The sequence below is a fragment of the Anser cygnoides genome, chromosome 20 (assembly GCF_040182565.1).
Source record: "Anser cygnoides isolate HZ-2024a breed goose chromosome 20, Taihu_goose_T2T_genome, whole genome shotgun sequence".
NCBI classification, from domain to species: domain Eukaryota; kingdom Metazoa; phylum Chordata; class Aves; order Anseriformes; family Anatidae; genus Anser; species Anser cygnoides.
The window spans coordinates 2,337,731-2,357,828 of record NC_089892.1 but is presented as its reverse complement, the minus strand read 5'-3'; the positions used below and the strand labels follow the sequence as shown (position 1 = coordinate 2,357,828).

The 20,098-nt window shown below is 55.7% G+C and overlaps 1 protein-coding gene across 12 annotated transcripts in view; it reads left to right on the top strand.

Moving 5' to 3' along the window:
* The window catches only part of DAB2IP (DAB2 interacting protein), a 226,804-nt gene that overhangs the window by 184,870 nt on the left and 21,836 nt on the right, over positions 1-20,098 (top strand). For 11 of the 12 annotated variants that reach the window (XR_007160506.2, XM_048056591.2, XM_048056598.2 and 8 more), the window contains 4 exons: positions 5,011-5,109; positions 7,334-7,888; positions 15,940-16,084; positions 18,090-18,234. Coding sequence is in view for 11 of the 12 variants with exons in the window: in XM_048056591.2 (XP_047912548.2) it covers positions 5,011-5,109; positions 7,334-7,888; positions 15,940-16,084; positions 18,090-18,234 (944 nt within the window). In the remaining variant the exon portion in view is untranslated. The remainder of the gene's footprint in view (positions 1-5,010; positions 5,110-7,333; positions 7,889-15,939; positions 16,085-18,089; positions 18,235-20,098) is intronic. The other variant, XM_066980774.1, reaches the window with a different exon arrangement.

Here is a 20,098-nt window from a genome sequence, read left to right as displayed (position 1 = left end):
AGCAGTCTGACCAAAAAATAGTCCCATACATGAACTCTGAAGTTGAGGGAGTGGGTTGAGGTATAAAATTTCCAGTGCTGTTCATTCTCTGTAGAACTGAGCAAGTGTGGCAGGTCAGGAGGAGAACAGTTTTGTAAATTATATGGCCTCTATTACATTCCACTCAAGAAAGATAAAATGAAGCTAGATGGAAAATAGATGTGACATCCATAATATAAGAGTTGTTTACCAATTCTGTTCAGCACACGAGAAGGGGAAGGGATATGAACAGTACTTGTAGAAGTTGACTGAGAGGAAAATTACACAAGTCATGCACTTGTAAGGAGGAAGAAAATTCCATTTTAAAGTGAGTTGGATAAAGAAGAGTCAGGGAAAAAAAAAGAACATGTTAATTGCTGTTCTGCAAATCCTGCAGAGTAAAGGAAGAATGCTGGAAAACAAAAGGGGCATTGATTTGTAACTGATGGTTACTCATCAACAAGCTCCAGAGGGAAGCGGTTAGGTGAGAGCTAAATGGCATATTGTGTTAATGCATCGGTCTTGCTTCTCCAGAGAGCCTCTTTCAAATACTGCACTCGGTCAGAAGCGAAATGAGTTTGTAGATCTTTCTGGATCCCTGATGGGTAGTGGGCAGTGCCCGCAATCCTCCCTGCGCAGCTGGCAGAGGCAGAGAGCAAGCGTTGCCATCGGGAGGGCAGCGAGCAGGGCGCCGGCGGCCAAGCGCTGTGTGCCACATCGCGTGGCTCTCCGTGCCAGGCAGCAGTGGAAGCAGAGCAACAAAACTGCACCTTCTCCTCCTCAGTGCTTGAAAGTTGGCTTTCGTTATTTTGCTTTGGAGAATGTTTTAGAAAACTAGAATGGAAGACTTCTGATCGATCCCAAATATCCCCCCGTCTGTAATCCTGAACCTTTCAGCGTTGCTCTGTCAGAAAGTACAAGCAAGACATAGCACAGGCCGCTTTTTGGTGGAAGCTCAGCAAAGAGCAGGAAACTTGTGGCAGTTCCTGCGGTGTGGAACTGCAAAATCTCTGGTTTGGGTCTGTGGGAAGCCGAGAGGAAAACTGAAGCTGCTGGTTGGGCCACGACACTGCCATGTGTCGGAACACAGAAGAGCGAGAAACTCAGGCTGTTGTCCTGGAAAATGAGCTGAGTAAGAAATGTCGAGTGAGAAGGGCCTGCCCGAGTCACGGACAGAAGACTTTTTCCACACAGTGGATTGCGAAGAGGCTGTGGGGTGATAACTGTGCCTCATCCATGCCCTGTGAAGCTCCGGTGGATCAGTTCTCCAGGGAGGCCTGTCAGGAACAGCCAATTCTGCTGTCTCAAATGGCGAAGGGCAGCAAGGCCGGTGCTGGGCAGTGCCAGCCTCACGCTGTCCGAAATCGTCTCCTCTCAGTGGTGTGGTTGGGCACAGGACAGTGCCAGCAAGGCCAGCCGCTGCTTGCCAGCCCCAGCACGAGGTGCCTCACACGCAGCTCCTCCTGCACCACGCCGCAGCAGCCCGGTGCCTCGGGACCTGAAGGGGAAAGGGCCGGAGAGGGCAGTGGCAGCACCCAAACGGAGACAAGAGGGAGGTGCCGAAGCCGTCTGCAGTGGAGAAAAGCAAGTGGTTTGTTGAGGCAGCGGGCTGTATGAAGGTTACGGCAGGGTTGTTTCTCTCCTTCGGCCCGGCCTGCCGGTGTGAAGCCGTGTGGTGGCTCTGGCTCCGCCGGGGGCCAGGAGAGTCAGCACTCACGCAGCGCTTTTTCAGTGCTGCATCGGGCTTTTTCTGCTTATTTAGGTCTGTGAAACTTGCTGTTTTTCTGACTTGCTGAGTACTTGGAAGTCAGTATTTACTTGTTTTCCTCAGTGATTGTTTTTAAAGTTATTCAACACCGTCGTCTTTCTCCTTATAAGACCTCCAGTCAGCATAATCATCTAGAGCCACCGCATATGCTGTGTGTGCTAAATATATAGTAGGCAGCTTAGCCTCGTAAAGGAGACTGGGAGTCCAGACTCCCAGAGCCTATTCCTGGCTCTGCTATTTGTGGGATCCTGGTGACCTGGGCCAGGAATGGGAATCAGGACGGAAGGGTTCTGTTTCTGTGCGGGTAGGCCGGAGTCTTGTCCTGCTCCACAGCTCGTGCCTGGGGGATGCAGAGCAGGAGGAAGGAAAAACTGCTACTGGGATGATTGCTGTGGTACAACGGGAACCTTGTAGCCTCATCCTGGCCTTGCCTGAGCACGGGAGGATTTAGAGGAGAGGTTTAGTCCCACAGTGTAAGCGGTCACCGTTGCTCACACGGCCCTCCAGACCCCGGACAGCCATCATGGGCTCTTTGGGGCTGTGCCCTTCTGCCGGTGGGTGCGGTGGGGTTGTCAGCTCGAGCCTTAACTTGTAAAATCTTCTGCACACATCGAGTGAAACAGCTTTAGTAACTCGGTTATCATCCTCTGTTCCTACACCAGTGAGATTCCTTGTAATATGCTTTGAGGATGCTGTACCTAACACATTTTAAAAATGACAAGATTTTGTCTGACTTAAGGGATCACCCACCCACGAGTTTATCCTGTACCTTAATAGTTTTTTAGCACATCCAAAATCTTGTTGAGACAAGAATGCTCTCTTTATCAAGGTAATTAATATGTCATGAAGATCATCAGTGCCATATAATATTTAGGTTAGAGCTGAAAGCCAAAAGATTATTGCAGATCTGTGGAAAATGCCATTTTTGGTCACAGGTGGTAGATAGGACTTTCGCCTCCCAGCAGATCAGGAGGGCTTCCTACCTGCCACGAGGACTTTTGCCTTCTCTCACTTGAGTGAACAGATAGTTTTGTGTAGCTTTTGAATGATTAGTTGATCAGTAACTGTCTTGGAATTGAATCATAAATTTTACTGTGATAACTCAATGCTAACGTATTGACTTAAGTGTGGCAAGAAAATATATTAGATATTCAACTAAACAGACAGCTGTTAAAAAAAAAAACACAACACAAATGTAATTAACAAAGCCAATAGAAGGACGGCTAAATTGCATGTTTGTTTATTTGGATATGAATACCCTAGGCATCTGTGGGATCCATGTGTGCCACCAAGGAGAACTTGTCTTTAAGAGAGCATCTTTCCACAACAATCAAATAAGCCATAATCCTCTTGTTTGGAAAATTCATTTGTATACCGAACTCCCATCAAAACAAAAGAGCTAAACAGCAAGCTAGGTGAAAATGGCCTTTGAGGAAATGGACTAACGGTATAGTTTACTGAGAAGTATGTTTGACCTGTTACACCTTTATTAACTGATTTCTACGCAGGACTGAATTTAGTGGACCTTGCTCAGTGACAGTGGGAGGGTGTTTTCCCACTCTGGGGTACAGAAACCCGGCTGTGGCACCGCAGGGTGGTGTGGCTGTCCCAGCAGTGTTCAGGACTGTGATGCTTTGGATTTGAGCATGGCTGATCTTGATTCTTGCACAGCTGATTTGTGGACCAGGCAAGACGGGGCTCAAGTTCTGAATTGTTAGGTTCTTGTCTGAGCAGTTTTGAAGCACGTGTCACAGCGATGCAGCTGCGTGTTGCTTCTTTCTGGGTGTCGTTACCACGCGGGTGTATGGCCATGCTCATCTGGAATGCTGTTGTAGAAGCTCTGCTGAGAAAAGGATCAAAATACAGAGCAGCCGCACCACGGGCAGGGCAAGGTGTAGGGGTCACATGCTGTGGACAGCCACTTTTGCGAGTGGTGCATCTCCTGGGCCACCAGAAGTTTGTTTGTTCGGGGACAGAGGTTCACAGGAGCAGCAAACGGGATGAAGCAGGCCACATTTGTGATGGGAAACTTTGAAGAAACGGGAAACGCATCGAAGCGTGAAAGGATGCTGAAAAGATGATGCTATTGTGCCTAGTAATATGGAGTCATCTCTTCTTAGAAGTGGAAGATAAAGTGTGCCTCAAAGAATATCAGTATTACAGGACAGATTGAGTGCATTAAGGACAGGGAAGAGTGTCTGCCTGAAGGAGAGAACTTGGGGATATCAAGCGTGGGGAGATTTCTTGCATTTGCTGTGAAAAGGCAGGCTAGGCCCCTCGTCGTGTTGTCCTGGTGAGGAGATGTCTTTGAGCAAAGGGATGCGCTCAGCTCACGGCTGAGGTTAGCTGAAGGTGATGAATCGTAGCAAGTGCCAGCTCTGCTTGTAAGAACAGGTTCGGGGAGATGTATGAAATTGGAGGAGATCGTGTCTCCCAGAAGCAGATAAGCGGTGTGCAGCGTGTAAACACAAACACTGTCAGGCGATACGGCACTCGCAGGGAGCTCTGCAGCTTGACTGGCGGAAGTGAAACTCAGAGGGAGTTAGTTAGGTACTAACCAGGTCCATTTGCTTGCAAGCCAGAGATGTACATAGAGAATATTATGGGGCATCACCAAATACAACGGATACGGAGAAGGGAGAGCAGCCGGCTGAGGGCTTTGTGGCTGGCTGAGGGGAGCCAGTGCGGGGAGCACAGGAGTGCCTCCGGCCCTCCAGCAGCGTGGTGTACGTCCTCGGCCCCATGTTCCTCGCAGCAAGGCCTTCAGAACAGGGCGTGAAGGGGGGGGACAGCAAGAAGCCAGCCTGCCGGGGCCTGGCGTTCTTCCGAAAGCAAGGGCTGGGTTGTTACAACTGCAAGTTTTGGGATGAATCTGGAGGGGTGCCAAGTGGTTGCAGTTTATCTTTAGTTCATTTAAGGATTTGCACTCTTCTCAGTAGAGGAACTTGGTGGCTTAAAGCATCACATGCACGGGGCCATTATCTTGTGTTTTCTGGTGTGGAAGAGGAGAAGTAATTGGAATTTGCTTCCATGATTATTTCTGTGACATACAGAGTTGCCCTGTTTTTCTGGTAGCCTTAGGGGCTGTTGCTTCATGCCTGGGTAAAGCTGTTTACTTAAAAAAAGAAAAAAAATCCACTAGCACCTTTCCTCACTCCCCCTCTCCCCCATATCACAGTCTGCAGTGTGCTGGTCAAGACATAATCCTGTTCCTTTCCCTGTAGGTGACGACTTCATCAGGAAGTAAGTGCTTCTCGTGTCGTTCCGCAGCAGAGCGAGATAAATGGATGGAAAACCTGCGGCGTGCCGTGCACCCAAATAAGGTAGTGGCTTTGAGGAATTGCCTCTGCTATAGTTCAGTTCCTCGTTATTATGTTTTATAGCCCAGTGCATAGTAGCAGCAGGGGACGTATTGTCATTGTAGTGAGTAAGTGTAATTGTGGGTCAGCCTTTTTCCATATTTCCATTTCTTCCACAATTATATTTACGTGAAAGTGCCAATTATTTCTTTCCTCTTTTCTCAGCACATGCTGCTTCAGCTGTTGCTGTGAAATGATCAGACTTGAAGAATCTTCAGTCTTGCTCTGCTACTAATGATACTTGCCACTCAAGTAGGACTTCCCACCTCCCAGAAGTGCTGGGACAGATGGCCGGTAGCTGCCAGCGAAGTTACAAGACTGAATATTCTGAAGTTCATGTATCACATCTCCTGACTCTGGTGGTACTTGCAGTGTCTGCTGTAGTGATGGAGAAATTCAGGTGGCACATGGCAGTGCATTCTTTGAGGCAGTAGTGGAACGTAGCCTTCACTTTTACAGGCAGTTGAGGGTGGCGAAACCATCCCGTCTGAGATCTCCAGAAGCAAATCTTTCTCTTCACTGAACACAGGGACACCCAATATGTGTTTTTATGGCCCACTAAGACTTAAGTACATCCTCAAATAAAGTCTACAGCTGCTTCTCCCTCTCTGCGCTGGAATTAGCTAACAAAGATTGATCAGGACTAATCAGCTGCAGGATTTCACAGCTGATGAGCTCCATCAACAAGTCATTTTCTGCTGATCAGAGAAGACACAAATAATGCGATCCTGTAAATTCATCCCTGGCATCAGACACATAACTGCGTACAGGTTAGGTCTGGGCCTGGCAGGCTGCTAAAGGAGCTCTCCATGTCTGAGTTCATTGTTCCTAGTTCGGGATAAGAGATTTCCTTCAGTGTCAGAATGGGAGTGGCAGAGGAGAAAGGGGGCTTCTGCCCCCAGCAGCGTGTTCCTGCGCGTGCAGCTCAGTGGCTCCACGTGCAGCTCAGTGGCTCCAGTGGCTTTCCGAGCACAGCAGCCTGGCAATGATGGCCTGAAAGAGCTGTGTGAGGTTTGGAGCGTCACGCCATGAGAAAAGTCCTGGGAATGTGAGGGAGGGCTGGACACGTCAGTATGGCTTTGAGATGTGGTGTTCAGTGGAAATTCATTTGGAAAGATGCCCTCATCTCGGAACATGCCATTAGCTGATGGCTAATTTTCCATCTTTGTTTGAGTTCGTGGACAATAAACTCTCAGTATCTGACTTGATATTTCTATCAGGAATTCAGTGTTCTCGTGTAGTTCCTGTGTGTACTTCCTGAACCTACAGTACCCCATTGTGGGCTCCCAGCAGAAACGTTCCTGCCCAGCCTCCGAAGCTGAGCAGGGGAAGCCACGGTTGCTGTTTCAGTGAGGGCTCCTAAACAAAACAGGTTACTGCAGCCCCAGGAGCAGTTCAGCCGCGAGTGCTTTCTCTCTTTAGTCACCGCTGCAGCAGATGCCCCTGGATGCGCTTCCAGGGCGAGGTCAGCATCACTGGGGAGCCGTTGAAGAGCCGCGGTATCCTTTGCTGCATTGTTGTTTAAATGATACCAAGCCAAATTTCTATTTCTGAGTTGTAACGATTCCACTGTGTGACTCACTCTGTGTCCCAGAATTCCTCTTGATGTTTTAGTTCAGTGCTCTGGACCTGTGCCCTAAAATATTGTGAAGTTTTGCAAAAGCCTCTTCCCATGCCAGAGGTGGTTGTGTTCCAGCCACGGATGAGGTGACCCCTGAGTGTGCACTCGGATCCCTTTGTTGTCGCTCTGCTACAGTCCAGAAAATGTACTCCGGTGCTGCTGCAAAGCGGCTGGACTGCGAGGGGAGGTGGTTCTGTGGTACCTGTAACGTAGCTTCTGTTCTGCACAAGCCGGTAGTTGTCGGAAAGGTTCTTTCAGGTTTCTTTTGAGGTCCTCTTGGCAGTGAATTGGACGTGGTACATTTATGATTTGGACGGGTTTTATCTTCCTTGTTTCCTTTATTAATTGGCACCAGCAGACATGGAGAGCATGGTGATATTTGGAAAATTAACATAAGTAGCATTATTATGCAAATTCCTGAGAGCCAGTATTTCCTTAAAATAAAATGTAATTAAGCTTCTGCTCATTTAGCCCATCCAAAATAATTAACTTATATCTCCAGTTTTGTTGTGCGTGGCTTTGTTGTTTTTTTCTCTTGACCTTTTTTTCTTTGCATCTTTTTTTTAGGACAACAGCAGAAGGGTGGAGAATATGTTAAAGTTATGGATTATTGAAGCCAAGGACCTGCCAGCTAAGAAAAAGTACTTGTGTGAATTATGCCTGGATGACGTTCTTTATGCACGAACTACCTGTAAATTGAAAACTGATAATGTCTTCTGGGGGGAGCACTTTGAATTTAATAACCTCCCATCGCTTAAAAACATTACGGTGCACTTATACAAAGAGACTGACAAGAAGAAAAAGAAGGACAAGACCAACTTCATTGGACAAGTGAACATCCCTGTCAGCTCCGTCACGGGCCGGCAGTTTGTGGAGAAATGGTACCCCGTGGTCAGCCCCAACCCCGGGAAGGGCAAGTCCCCAGGGCCCATGATCCGCATCAAGTCACGCTACCAGAGTATGAGCATCCTTCCCATGGAGATGTACAAGGAGTTTGCCGAGTACATCACTAACAATTACATGGTGCTGTGCTCGGTGCTGGAGCCCTCGCTGAGCGTGAAGAACAAAGAGGAGATGGCGTCCGCGCTGGTGCACATCCTGCAGAGCACAGGCAAGGCCAAGGTAAGGCTGCGGCACCCGCACGTTCCCACGAGAGATGAGCAGGGGCAGTCTCTTGGGTTGGGCTGTAGGGAGTCAGCACGTTGGCTGGGCTCAGCCATCATTAATACACTGATTTTTGCTTTTTATTGCAAACAAGTTGGTAGCATGTGCAGTGTGAATTGCTTAATTAGTAAAGAGGTCGGGGGGACCACAAGATACCAACCCAAGTCCTTTTTCCCTACTTGTGGAGGCTCAGGGGCCAGACTCTTACTCTGTAAACCAGCACAAACATAAACGCAAGCAAGAAGGCAGTTTTCGGGGGCGAAGTGTAAGCAACATTGGCTTAAGCTAAGCAGCCGGCGGTGCTGGGCGTTCCTGTGGAAACACGGCAGGTTCCCCACGGCTGCTCCGCCGCACGCCCGGCACTGCGGCACCGCACGGGCGTGGACGGTGCCATGAGAATTTCGGAGCAAAGCGCGCCTCCGGGCATGCCTGCCTCTGAGCAAGCTCTGAGCCCTTGGGGTCTGTGCTGATGCTTTTAGAAGGGAGACGTGATGGGGGCGGCACTGCAGGGAGGGTTCTGGGGTGCTCCCAGGCAGGAGGTGCCGGGGAGTTGATGCTGGCCAATTTGTGAACGGTGGAAATTCAGTTTACTGGGCCACTTCGTGTGAATATCCTTCATGACTGGGAATCCCCTGCCACGTCTGGGGAAGCAACGAGCCAGGAAGAGGCAGGGAGTGGGATTTAATCCTGGTAGTGACTGGTCGGCGAGAGCGAGGGCAGATGAGCAGAGCTGGAAACGCCCTCACTGGAGAGCACAGGCGAGCGCCGAGCTCCCTGCCCCACGGCGTGGAGTCGCGGGGCCCCTCTGCCTCAGAGCATCCTCGCTGCGTCCCCCTGCGTGGCACAGTGTGGCCGCATGCGGGACGGAGGGAGTGGGAGCATCAGCGTTCCCTCTGTTAACATCTCCCTGAACTCTGCAACGGGGTGCTGGGGAAGAACGAGATTTCAAAGCCCTTACAGCACTGAGGAGCTGTGAGCTGCTCACCTGAGGGGAACCGCGAGGCTCGACGCTTCCCCTGCAGCCTGCGCTGCTGCCTGGGATCGTGGCAGGGTTCACGGATTAGATTTAATTACCGTCTGTCGTGCAGAGAAGCGCTTGGCCTCCTGGTCGAGTTCGAGGCAGGGAAAGCTCGCTGAGAGGATTGCGAGGCCGGGCCTGCTGCCGTGGCAGTGCCGGTAGCTGCCTGGAGCCTCCCGGAGCCCAGGACGGGGCATTGGGGTGTGCGGTGAGGGGCGCAGCACGGGGCTGGGACACTCAGAGGGGGCAGAAGCGGCTCGCGGTGTGCGAAACCCCGCTCGGGTGGTTGTGTTGGGAGAGCATCACAGGTGTGTGCCCGCTGTGCGGGGCTGTGCCGCGCTCGGCGCATGCTTGCTCGGCTCGGCCCTGCCTTCTGCTGGCACCGCTGCTCGCTGCATCCCGGGCTGCCCTCGCTGCAGCTCTGCCGGGGCCGCGGTGAAATTGCCAGGAAGGACCTGTGCGGGGTGTGGGTGCAAAAGGTGTCCTCACCCTGATCTCAGTCCCCGTGAGTCTTGTCACTGCTCCTGCTTTTTCCTCTCGGTGCTGGAGACGCTGAGGAGAGAGCAAGTGTGTTTCCAGACACGTGTCCGCGCCAGCGCTTGGGATCCCAGAGGCTCTGCACGGGGGACACAGCAAACAGTAAACAGACTTGATGAATTGTCCCCTAAAATGGAGCTTCTGCTCTCCCCGCCTGTCATCTGCCATCAGCATTAGCACGGGGTTGAGAGAGCTGTCAAAGCAGCAGGAGTTACTGGAGCATGGGAGCCGGGTGGCGCGTCCTTCCTAGAGGAGCTGTACGAGGAGAGGAAGGGAAAAAACAGCAGCAAGGTAAAAAAATAATAATAAAAAAAATGAATGGGAGAGGAAAGCACCCACCCACCCTGTCTGTGTGACAGGGGTGTGCCCAGGAAGGCTCCGTGGGGGCGGCGAGGCACAGCAGAGGGCCGTGCTGGTTTTGTCACGCCCGTGTGCGAAGGCTCCAGCAGCAAACCGGGGGCTGCCCCCCCTGGGTTTGCCTGGCCCCTGCTCCTGTTGGCAGGAGGCAGCGTGGGGCGGCGGGGTGCGGGTGGAGGCGGAGGAGCGCAGGGGTGCTGCCAGCAGCCCCCCCCAGCTCACCCCTGCCCTCTCCTAGCCGAAGAGCACAGCGCTGGCGATCGGCAGCCTCTAATTTCTCTCACCGATCCAGGTTTTCTTGCGGCTCCTGGCCACTGTAGCCGGCGCTGAAGCAGCGATTACGGCTGGAGTGGGAAAGGAGTGTCCGAGTGTCCGGCGGGTTATCTGCGAGGGCGCGGTAGCAGCTAACTGCTCTTGCGCTGCCCGAGGCGCTCTTCGCCTGGAGCGGTCGGTGCTAAGCGGGGTGTAATCCCGCACCGGGGCTCAGCGGGATGCGGGGCCGTGCCCCGTGCTCCTTGGCAGTGCCCCCTGTCCCCCCCCCCCCCCCCAGCCAGGGCTCGTTACCTGCAGCTCGTCAAAGCCAGAGGCAGGGCCGGGCCCGTCTGCCGAAAGGAGCGTGGGTGGCCGGGGCAGTGGCTGCAGCTTCATTTTCTCCCTAAATGTTCTGCATCATCCTGGGCCTCATTTCTGTATCACAATAGATTAAAAGGTGGGAAATGAAAGCAGAGAGTCCTGCCTGGAGACAGAGGCCGTGCCTGCTTTGATCTCTGCTTGGGAAAGGGAAAAGCTTCATCCCCGCGGTGCCACGCGAGGGCTCGCCGGGCACCAGGGCACGCCTGGAAAACCCAGAGCAGCCACCGAGGCAGCAGCGGGGTGGAGAGAAAGGGGAAAAGCGTTCTGATAAAGGGCAAACAGCCTGGCGGGGAGCTGCCCCAGCCCGCTGGAAAGTCTGACGGCCGCCCAGAACCCGCCCAGCTCTCGGCACAGGCCCTGTTTGCTCCGTTTGTAGGGCCTGGAGAGGCAGGGCTGTGCCAGGAGGGGCACCCGGGCTCTCGGCGCCCGTCCTCCCTTCGTTGGGTGCTCCCGTCTTCCACCTGATGAAATGTTACCCGTGAGGGTGTGGGGAGATACTTAACTGCTTGATGTGTTCGCAACACACAGACGAAACACACCAAGGCGTAATTAAAGATACTTCTGTTGCCCTGCACGCCATGGGAGCGCTCCCCCTGCCATTAGCCCCGCTTGATGTGGGCTGTGTGATGTGGGTGGGGGGGGGCAGGCTGCATCCTTCCCCCGGGGGACCGCCGGGGACTTCGGTGTCTGCGGGGTACTTCCCTTGTCTCTGTCTGTTCCAGGGCTACCTCACAGCTTTGGGAGCTCAGCTCATAACCATAACTACACTTTAAAAATGTTCTTGTCCAGGGGGTCAGTAGATGAAACCCGGCGTCAGACAAAGCTCTGACTAACCAGCTGCTCGCTTGAAATAAATATTTATTATGGTGTGAATGGAGTGAAGGATAAACATGTGTCCCTATTTGTTTGTGCCGCGAGGATTTGCTCCCCCTGAGCAGATGCATTTACAGCAGATGCATTCACAGCCCACGCGAGGCTGCTGGAGCCTCTGCTCTGCGCCGGCACCGCTGCAGCCGCACTCCCCTTGGCCACGTGGGTGCTTTGCTGCTTCGTGTGGATGCTGCAGGGACCATGCAGGAGTGCCTGCAAGCGCCTGTCCAGCTGCGGGAGCTCTCCTGGAGGCTCCTGGTTCATCATGGGGAGCGGCAGGGGGGCACAGCAGCACAGGGCTCGGGGTCCCCCCCCGGAGCGCCGCCCGCTTACCTGCACCAGCAACTGCAAAGCCAGGGCGCTGCACACCTTCAGCCCTGGGTGACCCGGGCAGCAGCTCTGTTGTCCCCCACAAGGAATTTCTCTCTCTACTACTACTTTATGGCAGCCACGATCCAGCTAAAAAAGCTTTTTGTCAGTTTTATGAGCGCGTCCCTCCCCTCTCCTCGGCCACTGATGCTTACGTGTGCCTGACACTGGTCCGCCTGCAGCCCTGCCGCCTCCTGGGGCTTCCTTCACCCCTGCCCAGCTGGCCTCTGCGCTGCTCTCTGAAACCAGCAGTAATCTTATTGCCTTCATCAACCCAATCCTCTTAAGGTTAAGGCAATCCTATTAATTAGGTTTGCGACGGGGGGAACCTCCTTTCCCCCAGTTAGCCGCCCCTCCTCGGACTGGGGGGGGAGCAGCACCCCCCGCACAGAGGTGCTGCTGCTGCTGGCCCCCTTCTGCCCTGCCCGCGGGGCTGTGGGGACCTTCCCCGGGTGGCAGGGTGCGGCGTCCTTCCTGCACAACCCGCGTGGAGCCCTCCGCGGGCTCTTGGCACCGCTGCCCGACTGCTTGGCCCTGTTGACGTGGCAGTGAAGGGCTGTTCCCGTGAGCAGCTGTCGGTTTTACGCTTGTGGCCTTCACCTTCAGCGAGCCTCCCCAGTCTCAGGCCACCCCTGGGACGGCCGCTCTGTCCGTCTGCTCCTTCCAGGCTCCTCAGGCAGCAGTTCGGTGTCCCCAGGCAGCACCGAGCTGACGGTCACCCAGCCCCAAACGGAGTCACCCAGCCCCAAACGGAGTCACCCAGCCCCGACGGCCTGCGGGAGGGCCGAGGCAGGAGGCAGGGGTCGGGGCAGGTTTCCAGCCCACGAGGGAGCATCCCCCCAGGTGGGGCAGCGGAAGCAGCTCCTGAAGCTCACCCCAGGGGAAAACGGAAATGTTTTCGGGCTGCGCCGCAGGGATGGAGGAACATGAAAAGCAGCAAGGCGCGTGGAGCAAACCCGGCCCCGCCGGTGCTTCGGGGCAGGGTGCGGTGACCGAGGGTGCGGTGAGACGGGCAGCGCTGGGCGGGGGGAGGCTGCCGCTGGCAGACCTCGAGGTGGGGTCTGTGAGCCCTGGCCCCTTGGAGCTGGGACCGGCGGTGCCGTGGGGCTGCCTCTGCGGCAGCCAAAGCCGTGCGGGTGCCTGTGGCAGGGCTGCAGCGGCAGCCTGACACCAGCGCGTGCTGCAGTGGCTGCTGCCTGGGGTACTTGAAAAAGTGCTGGGAAGCAGCGCTGCCTCGCGCCGTCATGCCCGGCGTTTCTTTATGAATTGCTCCCCTTTGTGTGTGCAGCCGCTGAAGTTGCACCGGTTCAGCGGCGTCCAGACTGAAGCAAATATCCTTAAAATAAACACGGGAGCAAGCCTGAGGAACGCCGCTGCAGCCCTTAATTTTTACTGTAGACCTCTTCCTTCCCCTCTCAACTCTGATGTAATGAAATAAAGCATCTTATTTTCTTCCATTGCCAGGGGCCCTAACTAAAAACAGCCCCCCGCTGATCTCTGCTGCTCAGAAACAGGGAGTTTTATTGGCTTTAGTTATTGCATTTTATTCAGAGCCGTGTATGTGGGTGAGCGAAGCCCCCGGAGGGATCCGACAACTATTTGCATTCCGTTTGTGTCTTCCGAGTGCTGGCTGCTGCCGTGCTCGAGGCAGAGGCAGCGGACGTGAGCTCCGGAGCTGCTGCGGCTTCCGTGTGTGGAGGGAAGGCAAGGCCCCGGAGGACGGCCCGGGGACAGGACCGCGGGATGCGGGGGGGCAGAGCCGCGAGGCCCGTCTCCGTATGGGATGGGGACCGCCCCGGGGGGTTCAGGGGGAGCTTCCCTGGCTTCGTGCCGCGTCGCACACAACTGGAATTTTGCCTCGTTTTTGGTTTGAGTAAATTCTGCAGCTTAGCTAAAATCATCAGAATTCACGTGGCTGCTGGCTAGAACCTGGCGCCCGGGTCTCCGCAGCTCGGCGGCCCTGCTGGCAGCTGGGTTCTGCATGGGAGCTGGCACCACGTCCCCGTGTCCCCATGTCCCCTGTCCCTGTGTCCCCTGTCCCCGTGTCCCCGTCTCCCACCCCAGCTCTGCGGCCACGCGTGTGGTCAGCGGGGGGAGGCAGCGCGGGTCCGCAGCTGGCAGGGGGAGGAAAAACCTAACCCGTGGTAAGAGGAGCTGTAAAACTCGGTGTTCGGAGATAATTAGTATGTTGGGAAAGTGACAGGAAAGAGAATCAAGCAAAGCCAAGGTCAGCGGCTGCTAATTAAGAATCAGCACCTTGTGTCATCCTGAGCTGTGGCTTGGAATTGAAACGCACCCTGGGAGAGACCCGGGAAGATAAAGGTGATGGAGGTACCCAGATAGCAGCTAAAGGGATTTGAGCAGGGGTTTAAAGTTTCATTCCAGCTTGGCTGATAAAAGAGGCAAAATGAGAGAAAATCGTGGCGGGAGGCGCGTGCTTCGCTTCCAGGAGGGATTCGTGCCTCTGCAGCTGCCAGCGCGCCGCAGACAGAGCGGGCTGCGGGGAGGGCGGTCTTCTGGTCAAAGAAATAATGCAAGTGACATCTTCTTCAAAAGCTGCTCCTCGGGGTTTTTGGAGGCTCTTCTGGGAAGGTGGCGGCAGCACGCCGGTCCCGGCCGCAGCCCCGTGGGGAGCAGGAGGGACCGGAGCGGCAGCAGCTGCGGGGCTGCCAGCCCACCAACCCCCAGCCCGTTTCTGGACGGCAGGGGAACCCGTCTGCAGCCCGGGCTTCCTTCGTCCGGGACAGAAGCCCAGTAACAAAGGGCTGTAGGTCACTGGTTTGGTGCTGGGATGATCCAGGAGGGGGTCTCAGCATGAGCCTGAGGTTCCCAGGGCACCCTTGTGACGGACGGAGCAAGTGCCTCTCTCGCAAACACCCCGGCAGGGTATGGCACCCGGGTGTCCCCGTATCTCCCAAGGGGTTCGGGGTCATGGCTGCGGCGCTTTGGGGGCTCGGGGAGCTGCGCTCCGTGCCACACCGCGTGGGGACAGCGAGGACGGCACCCGCACCTCCGCGCAGCAGCTCCGGGTGCTCTTGCTGCCCGTGCCCAGCAACAGGTTGCGTCTTGCACGCTGTGACAAATGAAGGAGAATTTCTTAGCGAAGGGTTATTACTGCGCAGATTATTGGGTTTGAGAGGAGGGTGGTTGAAAAAAGGTGCCCTTGCTTATGGCGGTGAAACGGTGTGTCAGCATTGCTGTCTCCTGCGCGGGGACTCGGTACGAGGTTCAATGCGCGGGGCTTGCAGGGTGCCAGCAGCCCGGTTTCCCTTTGCCATCGAGGCGAGCGGTGCCGGCTGGGAGGAGGTCGTCCGGGCCAGCACCTGGCTCAGCAGCCGATTTTCCCATTAGCGGCACGGAGAACAGGAACTGAATATGTATTAGCGCGAGGAGCTGGACGGCGTTCCTTCTGCATTAACGCGAGCTGCGGCGCTGCAGCTCACACCACGTAGTGGATTTTTAGCAGAACGCACAGGGAATTGCGTGACCCTCTCCGACCAGTTACACCGCTGCTGAAGCAGGCACGGAGCTCACTCTTAGGTGCTGGCTTTCTGTTAGCGTTTGCAATGCAAAGCCCGGGCTGGTGCATGGGGCGGCTGGCAGCGTGCACGCTGCTCCTGCGCCCCCCTTCCGTTGCTGCGCAGCACAGATGACAGAATTGCACGGTGTTTGGCTCTGTGCACATCAGACCCAAAATGTGCCCAAAACGCGCGCTGTAGCAGTGCTGTTTATTTCCATGAGTACTGAGGAAATGGGATGCGGGAGCATCTCGATGCCTATTACGGGCTTGATTCCCAGCCCTGAGCCGTGGGGCACAGCCCGTGACAGCGGAGCACGCCCCGCTTTTGCACCCAGCGCAGCTAGATACCGACGTGGCCACATTTAGCAGCGGAGAAAAGATTTCACCCACAAAACGTGAGGCTGAGAGGAGACCCCCCCTGAAAGCTGTCACTGATGCGGGGGCAAATGCGGTGCGGGCGTGGAATGGATCATTTTGGGGTGCAGAAGTTGTAACTCCCCGGAGACTGATTTCTCCTCTCCACTCTCCGAGGGTCGGAGAAGCAGGAGAGAAGTCAGGCCGGCGGCAGTGCAGCGGGCACGGGGGCTCGCCGCAGCGCCTCACCCCCTCCTGCGCCGCAGGGAGGTGCCGGAGGCGGGGGGCCGCCCGCCCTGCTGCACGCAGCGTGTCGGGACCTGGTGACCCACCGTGGGCTTTGCTTTCCAGGATTTCTTGACTGACCTGATGATGTCTGAAGTTGATCGCTGTGGTGAGAATGAGCATCTCATTTTCAGGGAGAACACGCTAGCCACCAAAGCAATCGAAGAATACCTGAAGCTGGTGGGGCAGAAATACTTGCAAGATGCCTTAGGTAGGTACAGAGGGGTGGCGGGGCTCTTCCGCGAGCTGCCGGCTGCTCCGCGCGGTGCGGGGCCGCAGCTGAGTCCTGGTGGCCATCAGAGGTGCTGGCGTTACCTGGCAGAGGGTTTCTCTCACAGTGCAAGAGAAGCCTGAGCCCGTGTGCCGTCTGCCCGAGACACGGCTGGCTGCTGAGCGCCGCAGCCCAGCGCCTGCTGCCGGGGCTGGCAGGGGGGCCCGGGGCCGGGGCGGCCGCAGCGGGCGGCGCTCAGCTCTCGGGTGAAGGTCGCTGCCGAGCTGGTGCGCTGATCTGCTTTCAGAGGAGGTACCAAGTAGATACCTGAAGGCACGGTGCTGTCTGCCAAGTCTTCTGTCTGAGCTCCGGCAGTGTCACGGAGGCTGATTGAATCCCTCCCCTGATTGCACAGCCCCAGCCGGAGACGCTCCCCCCGTTCCTCGCAGCAGTCAGATGAAATCTCCCGAATTGCGGTGATGAGAGTCGCCTCCCTGATGGCGCTGGGAACCCTCCTGGTGCTTTTCCGAAAGGGCTGCCTATGCTCACGGCTCCAAAAATATTTCTCCCGATGCAAATGAAAATAATGAGAGGTTCCGCTTCTGGGCAGGTCAGGAAGGAATGGCTGCGCTGCTGCGTGCAGCCAGCACAGCGCGAGGCCGGGGGGCTGCCTCTGTGGCGTGCACTCGGCGAAGGCAGCTGGGTTTCCTGCACGTCCCTGCAGTGGGATGAGCAGTGCTCCTGTCGACCTGCTCATTTTTCAGTGTGTTAGGTTCCTACCAGTGGATCGGTGTAATTTTAACAAGGACCAAAGGAAGTGTAAGTACTTCGCTGAGGTAACAGTCATCTGGTCGGGGAGATCACTGAGGCAGTTCAGGCAGATGGCCCGCCAGCAGAGGAGAGGGACTGTTACTTATTTCTGCCTTGTAATGCCTTCTGGTTGAAGGCAAGCCTGCAAGTAGATTACCTCATAAAATTTCTAAAAAGCCGGTAGATTAATGAAGGCAGAGGATTTCGTAACGCTCCCCTTTGAGGGCTTGGTGCAGATGCTGCCGAGCCAGCTCCGTCTCGTACCGGAGGAGCCCGCAGTCCCTGCGAGTTGTTCAGGGCACGGATCCTGTGTCGCCCTCTTGTCATGAAATGATTCATGTCGGTGTCACAAGGCAGCACAATGCAGCGTAGTGCTTTCCTTCAAGCCATGAAGCACAACCGAGTAATGGGGCCGGCTAATAACAGCAGGCATCACCTGCAGGCAAGCAGAGAGGCTCCAGAGCTCCCTGGCAGAGCTGAAAATACATTGGAGAGGCTCTCCGGGACATAATTAAAATCTGTTTTGGCAGTAGAAGGGGAGGAATGCAGACTAGGGTGGACAAAAAGCAGGAGGGGAAGTCCAGACGGTCAGGAACTGGGAGGTGAGCAAACCAAAAGGAATTAGAAGATAACCAAAGGAAACCTTGTCCCCAGGGCATCACCCAGCCCCGCAGGTCCCTGCCTGAGGCCCTCCTGCTCCCCGCCATCCCCTCCCCGAGCCTCCCCCGCCTGCGGTGTGCAGCCCGGACAGACAGCTGCCCTTCCCGACGGACGGACACATGCCGCAGTGGGGAGTGCCCCCAGCCCACGCCGCGCTGCTCTGTGCCCGCAGCACCCCGGGGTGGCACGAGAGCTGGCAACGCCCCGGGGTGTGAGCCCGCCAGGGCGAGGGGTGGCCGAGCAGCCAGCAGGAGTGCAGAGAAACTCACGGAAATACTTGAATTAATTAATTTAATTTTAATTTAATTAATACTGCCCGGCCTTTTGGCAGGGCAGCTGGGGAGCAGCAGCGCAGAGGCCCAAGGGCAGAGCTGCCAGCGTGCTCGCCAGGAGGCCGGGGCCCTTCTGCAGGAGGAGCTGCGCTGCTGGGTCAGCGCGATGGGGCACGGGGCAGCTGCTCGGGCGCTGGGGCTCACAGGCTGCCCTGCTTGCTGACTGCACCTCCAAAGCCCGCCACTGACTGTCTGTTTTACAGGGGAGTTCATCAAGGCTCTGTACGAATCAGATGAAAACTGTGAGGTGGATCCCAGTAAGTGTTCGTCTTCGGACCTTCCCGAACATCAGAGCAACCTGAAGATGTGCTGCGAGCTGGCCTTCTGCAAAATCATCAACTCCTACTGGTCAGTGCCCCGCGAGCAGCGCTCCCCTCCGCGTGCCGTCGGCTGCAGGGCAGAGGCGTGGCATCGGGCCGTCCTCAGGCTGCGTCCGGGCAGCGTGCAGGAGCTGTGGAGGGAGGGCCCTGGGCCTTGCCCACCCCTGCAGCACCCGAGGCCGTCCCGCTGGCTTCCGACTGGGGCTGCCCTGGGGCCGGGGAGAAAGGCGCGGGGCTGAGCACGGCAGCTGTGCGGGTGCTGCCACGGTGGCACACTCGCGGGTGCGCCTGCAGACGTGCACGGCGTCTCCTTCGACACTGGGGATGGCAGAGCTGTGGCAGGCAGGGGAACGAGTTTTCAAGGACAGATTTTGTGCTGAGCTGGTTTAGCCTGGGGACGCCGTCCCCCAGCGCCTTCAGGGCACGTGGTGTGGGGCCATGGGACCCCTTCCCTGCTGCCATCCCGTGCCAGCTGCAGCCGTGGCTCCCCCCAGGCCAGCCGTGGATTATCTGCTCTGCGGAAGCAGCAGCTACTGCCTGCATGTCACGCCTCTTCTCGGTGCCTGGTGGAGGGTTTCTGCAGCACAGACACGGGGACAGGGCGGCGGGGTCGAGGAATAAGGTGCCAGTCTGACCACCAGAGCATCAGGTGGCGTTTTGAAACCCTCCCCACAGGCCCTGTGGCACTCCTCGTGCCTGTCAGGGAGCTGCGGCAGCGCAGGGAGCTTGCGTTGAGGCAGATGTGCTCCTGCGGCAGTGCTGGGGCGAGGAGGAGGAGGAGGAGGATGCTCGGGGCCTGTTAGGCTCCGCGTCCCGCATTCCTCCGGGTTAACCCCGCTCTCTCCCGGCCCTCGGGGCAGCCGTGGGGAGCTCCCTGCCTCCTTGGCCCAAGGCCTGGTATGCAGCTGGAGGCATGTCCTCGCTGATCGCGCTCAGGGTAAAGGTTCTGGCAACGAGTTGGGACAGGCCTCGATAGACAAAATTGCCTGGGGTGAGGCAGTGGGGTGTCTGGCGTCCTGTGCTGGAGGTGGCCGTGCTGGTGCCCCCTGTCCCGTCCTTGGGTCTGGTACAGCTGGTGCCTGCAAGGAACGGGAAGAATCGAGCTGGTGACCTTCCTTACCTTGAGGAATAAAAACGTTTTCCTTCTGCTTCTTGCTAGCAGACCACAAGATTCTTGTCCTGACAAAAAAAAAATTATTACTGCTGGATTTGCAGTCTTCCTGGTTAAAAGTCCGAGCTTAGTTTTTATTAATGTGTTTTGTAGCAACGCTGTTGTTGCCTAATATCAACTAAGGCTCATTTTGGAGGAAGGAAGTCTCTGATAGTAAAAACTTCTCATTTTCTCCCCTATCCCAGCTGTTGTATTAAGGTCTGAAAACTCATTATTTGTAGTCTCCCAGGATTTGGAGTGTGCTGTCTTGCAAGGCCAGGAAGGAAGGGAATTGCTTCTCCTGATGTTGCTCAGCGAGAGAACAAGCAGCGAGAGGCTCGCTCCGACTTCCTTTACCTACCACAAATAAGCAAAAGGGCAGATTTTGTTGGAGGTAGCCCGTACCTTATCCTGAGCCAATTAATAATTCTCTGACTCAGGAGTTGTGCTTACCTGCTCTCCCAGGAGGAATTCACTGCTTTTAGTCACCAGTGGATAATAATTGTTCAAATTAGCGTCTTCCCAAAAATACCCAGAGCAGCACTAAAAGGTAAGTCTAAAAATAGGCTTGGAAGGTGACCCAAGGAAAGTCACGAGTGCACGGGAAGTTTGTTCCTCCAGCCCTGCCTTTCGGAGGAAGGCTGGAGCAACGGAGCTGCTGCTCCGAGCGGTTCCCTCTCGCTCCTTTGTGCTCAGCAGTTCTTGGGGATTAATTGGGCTGACGATGAGTGCTCAGGCTTGG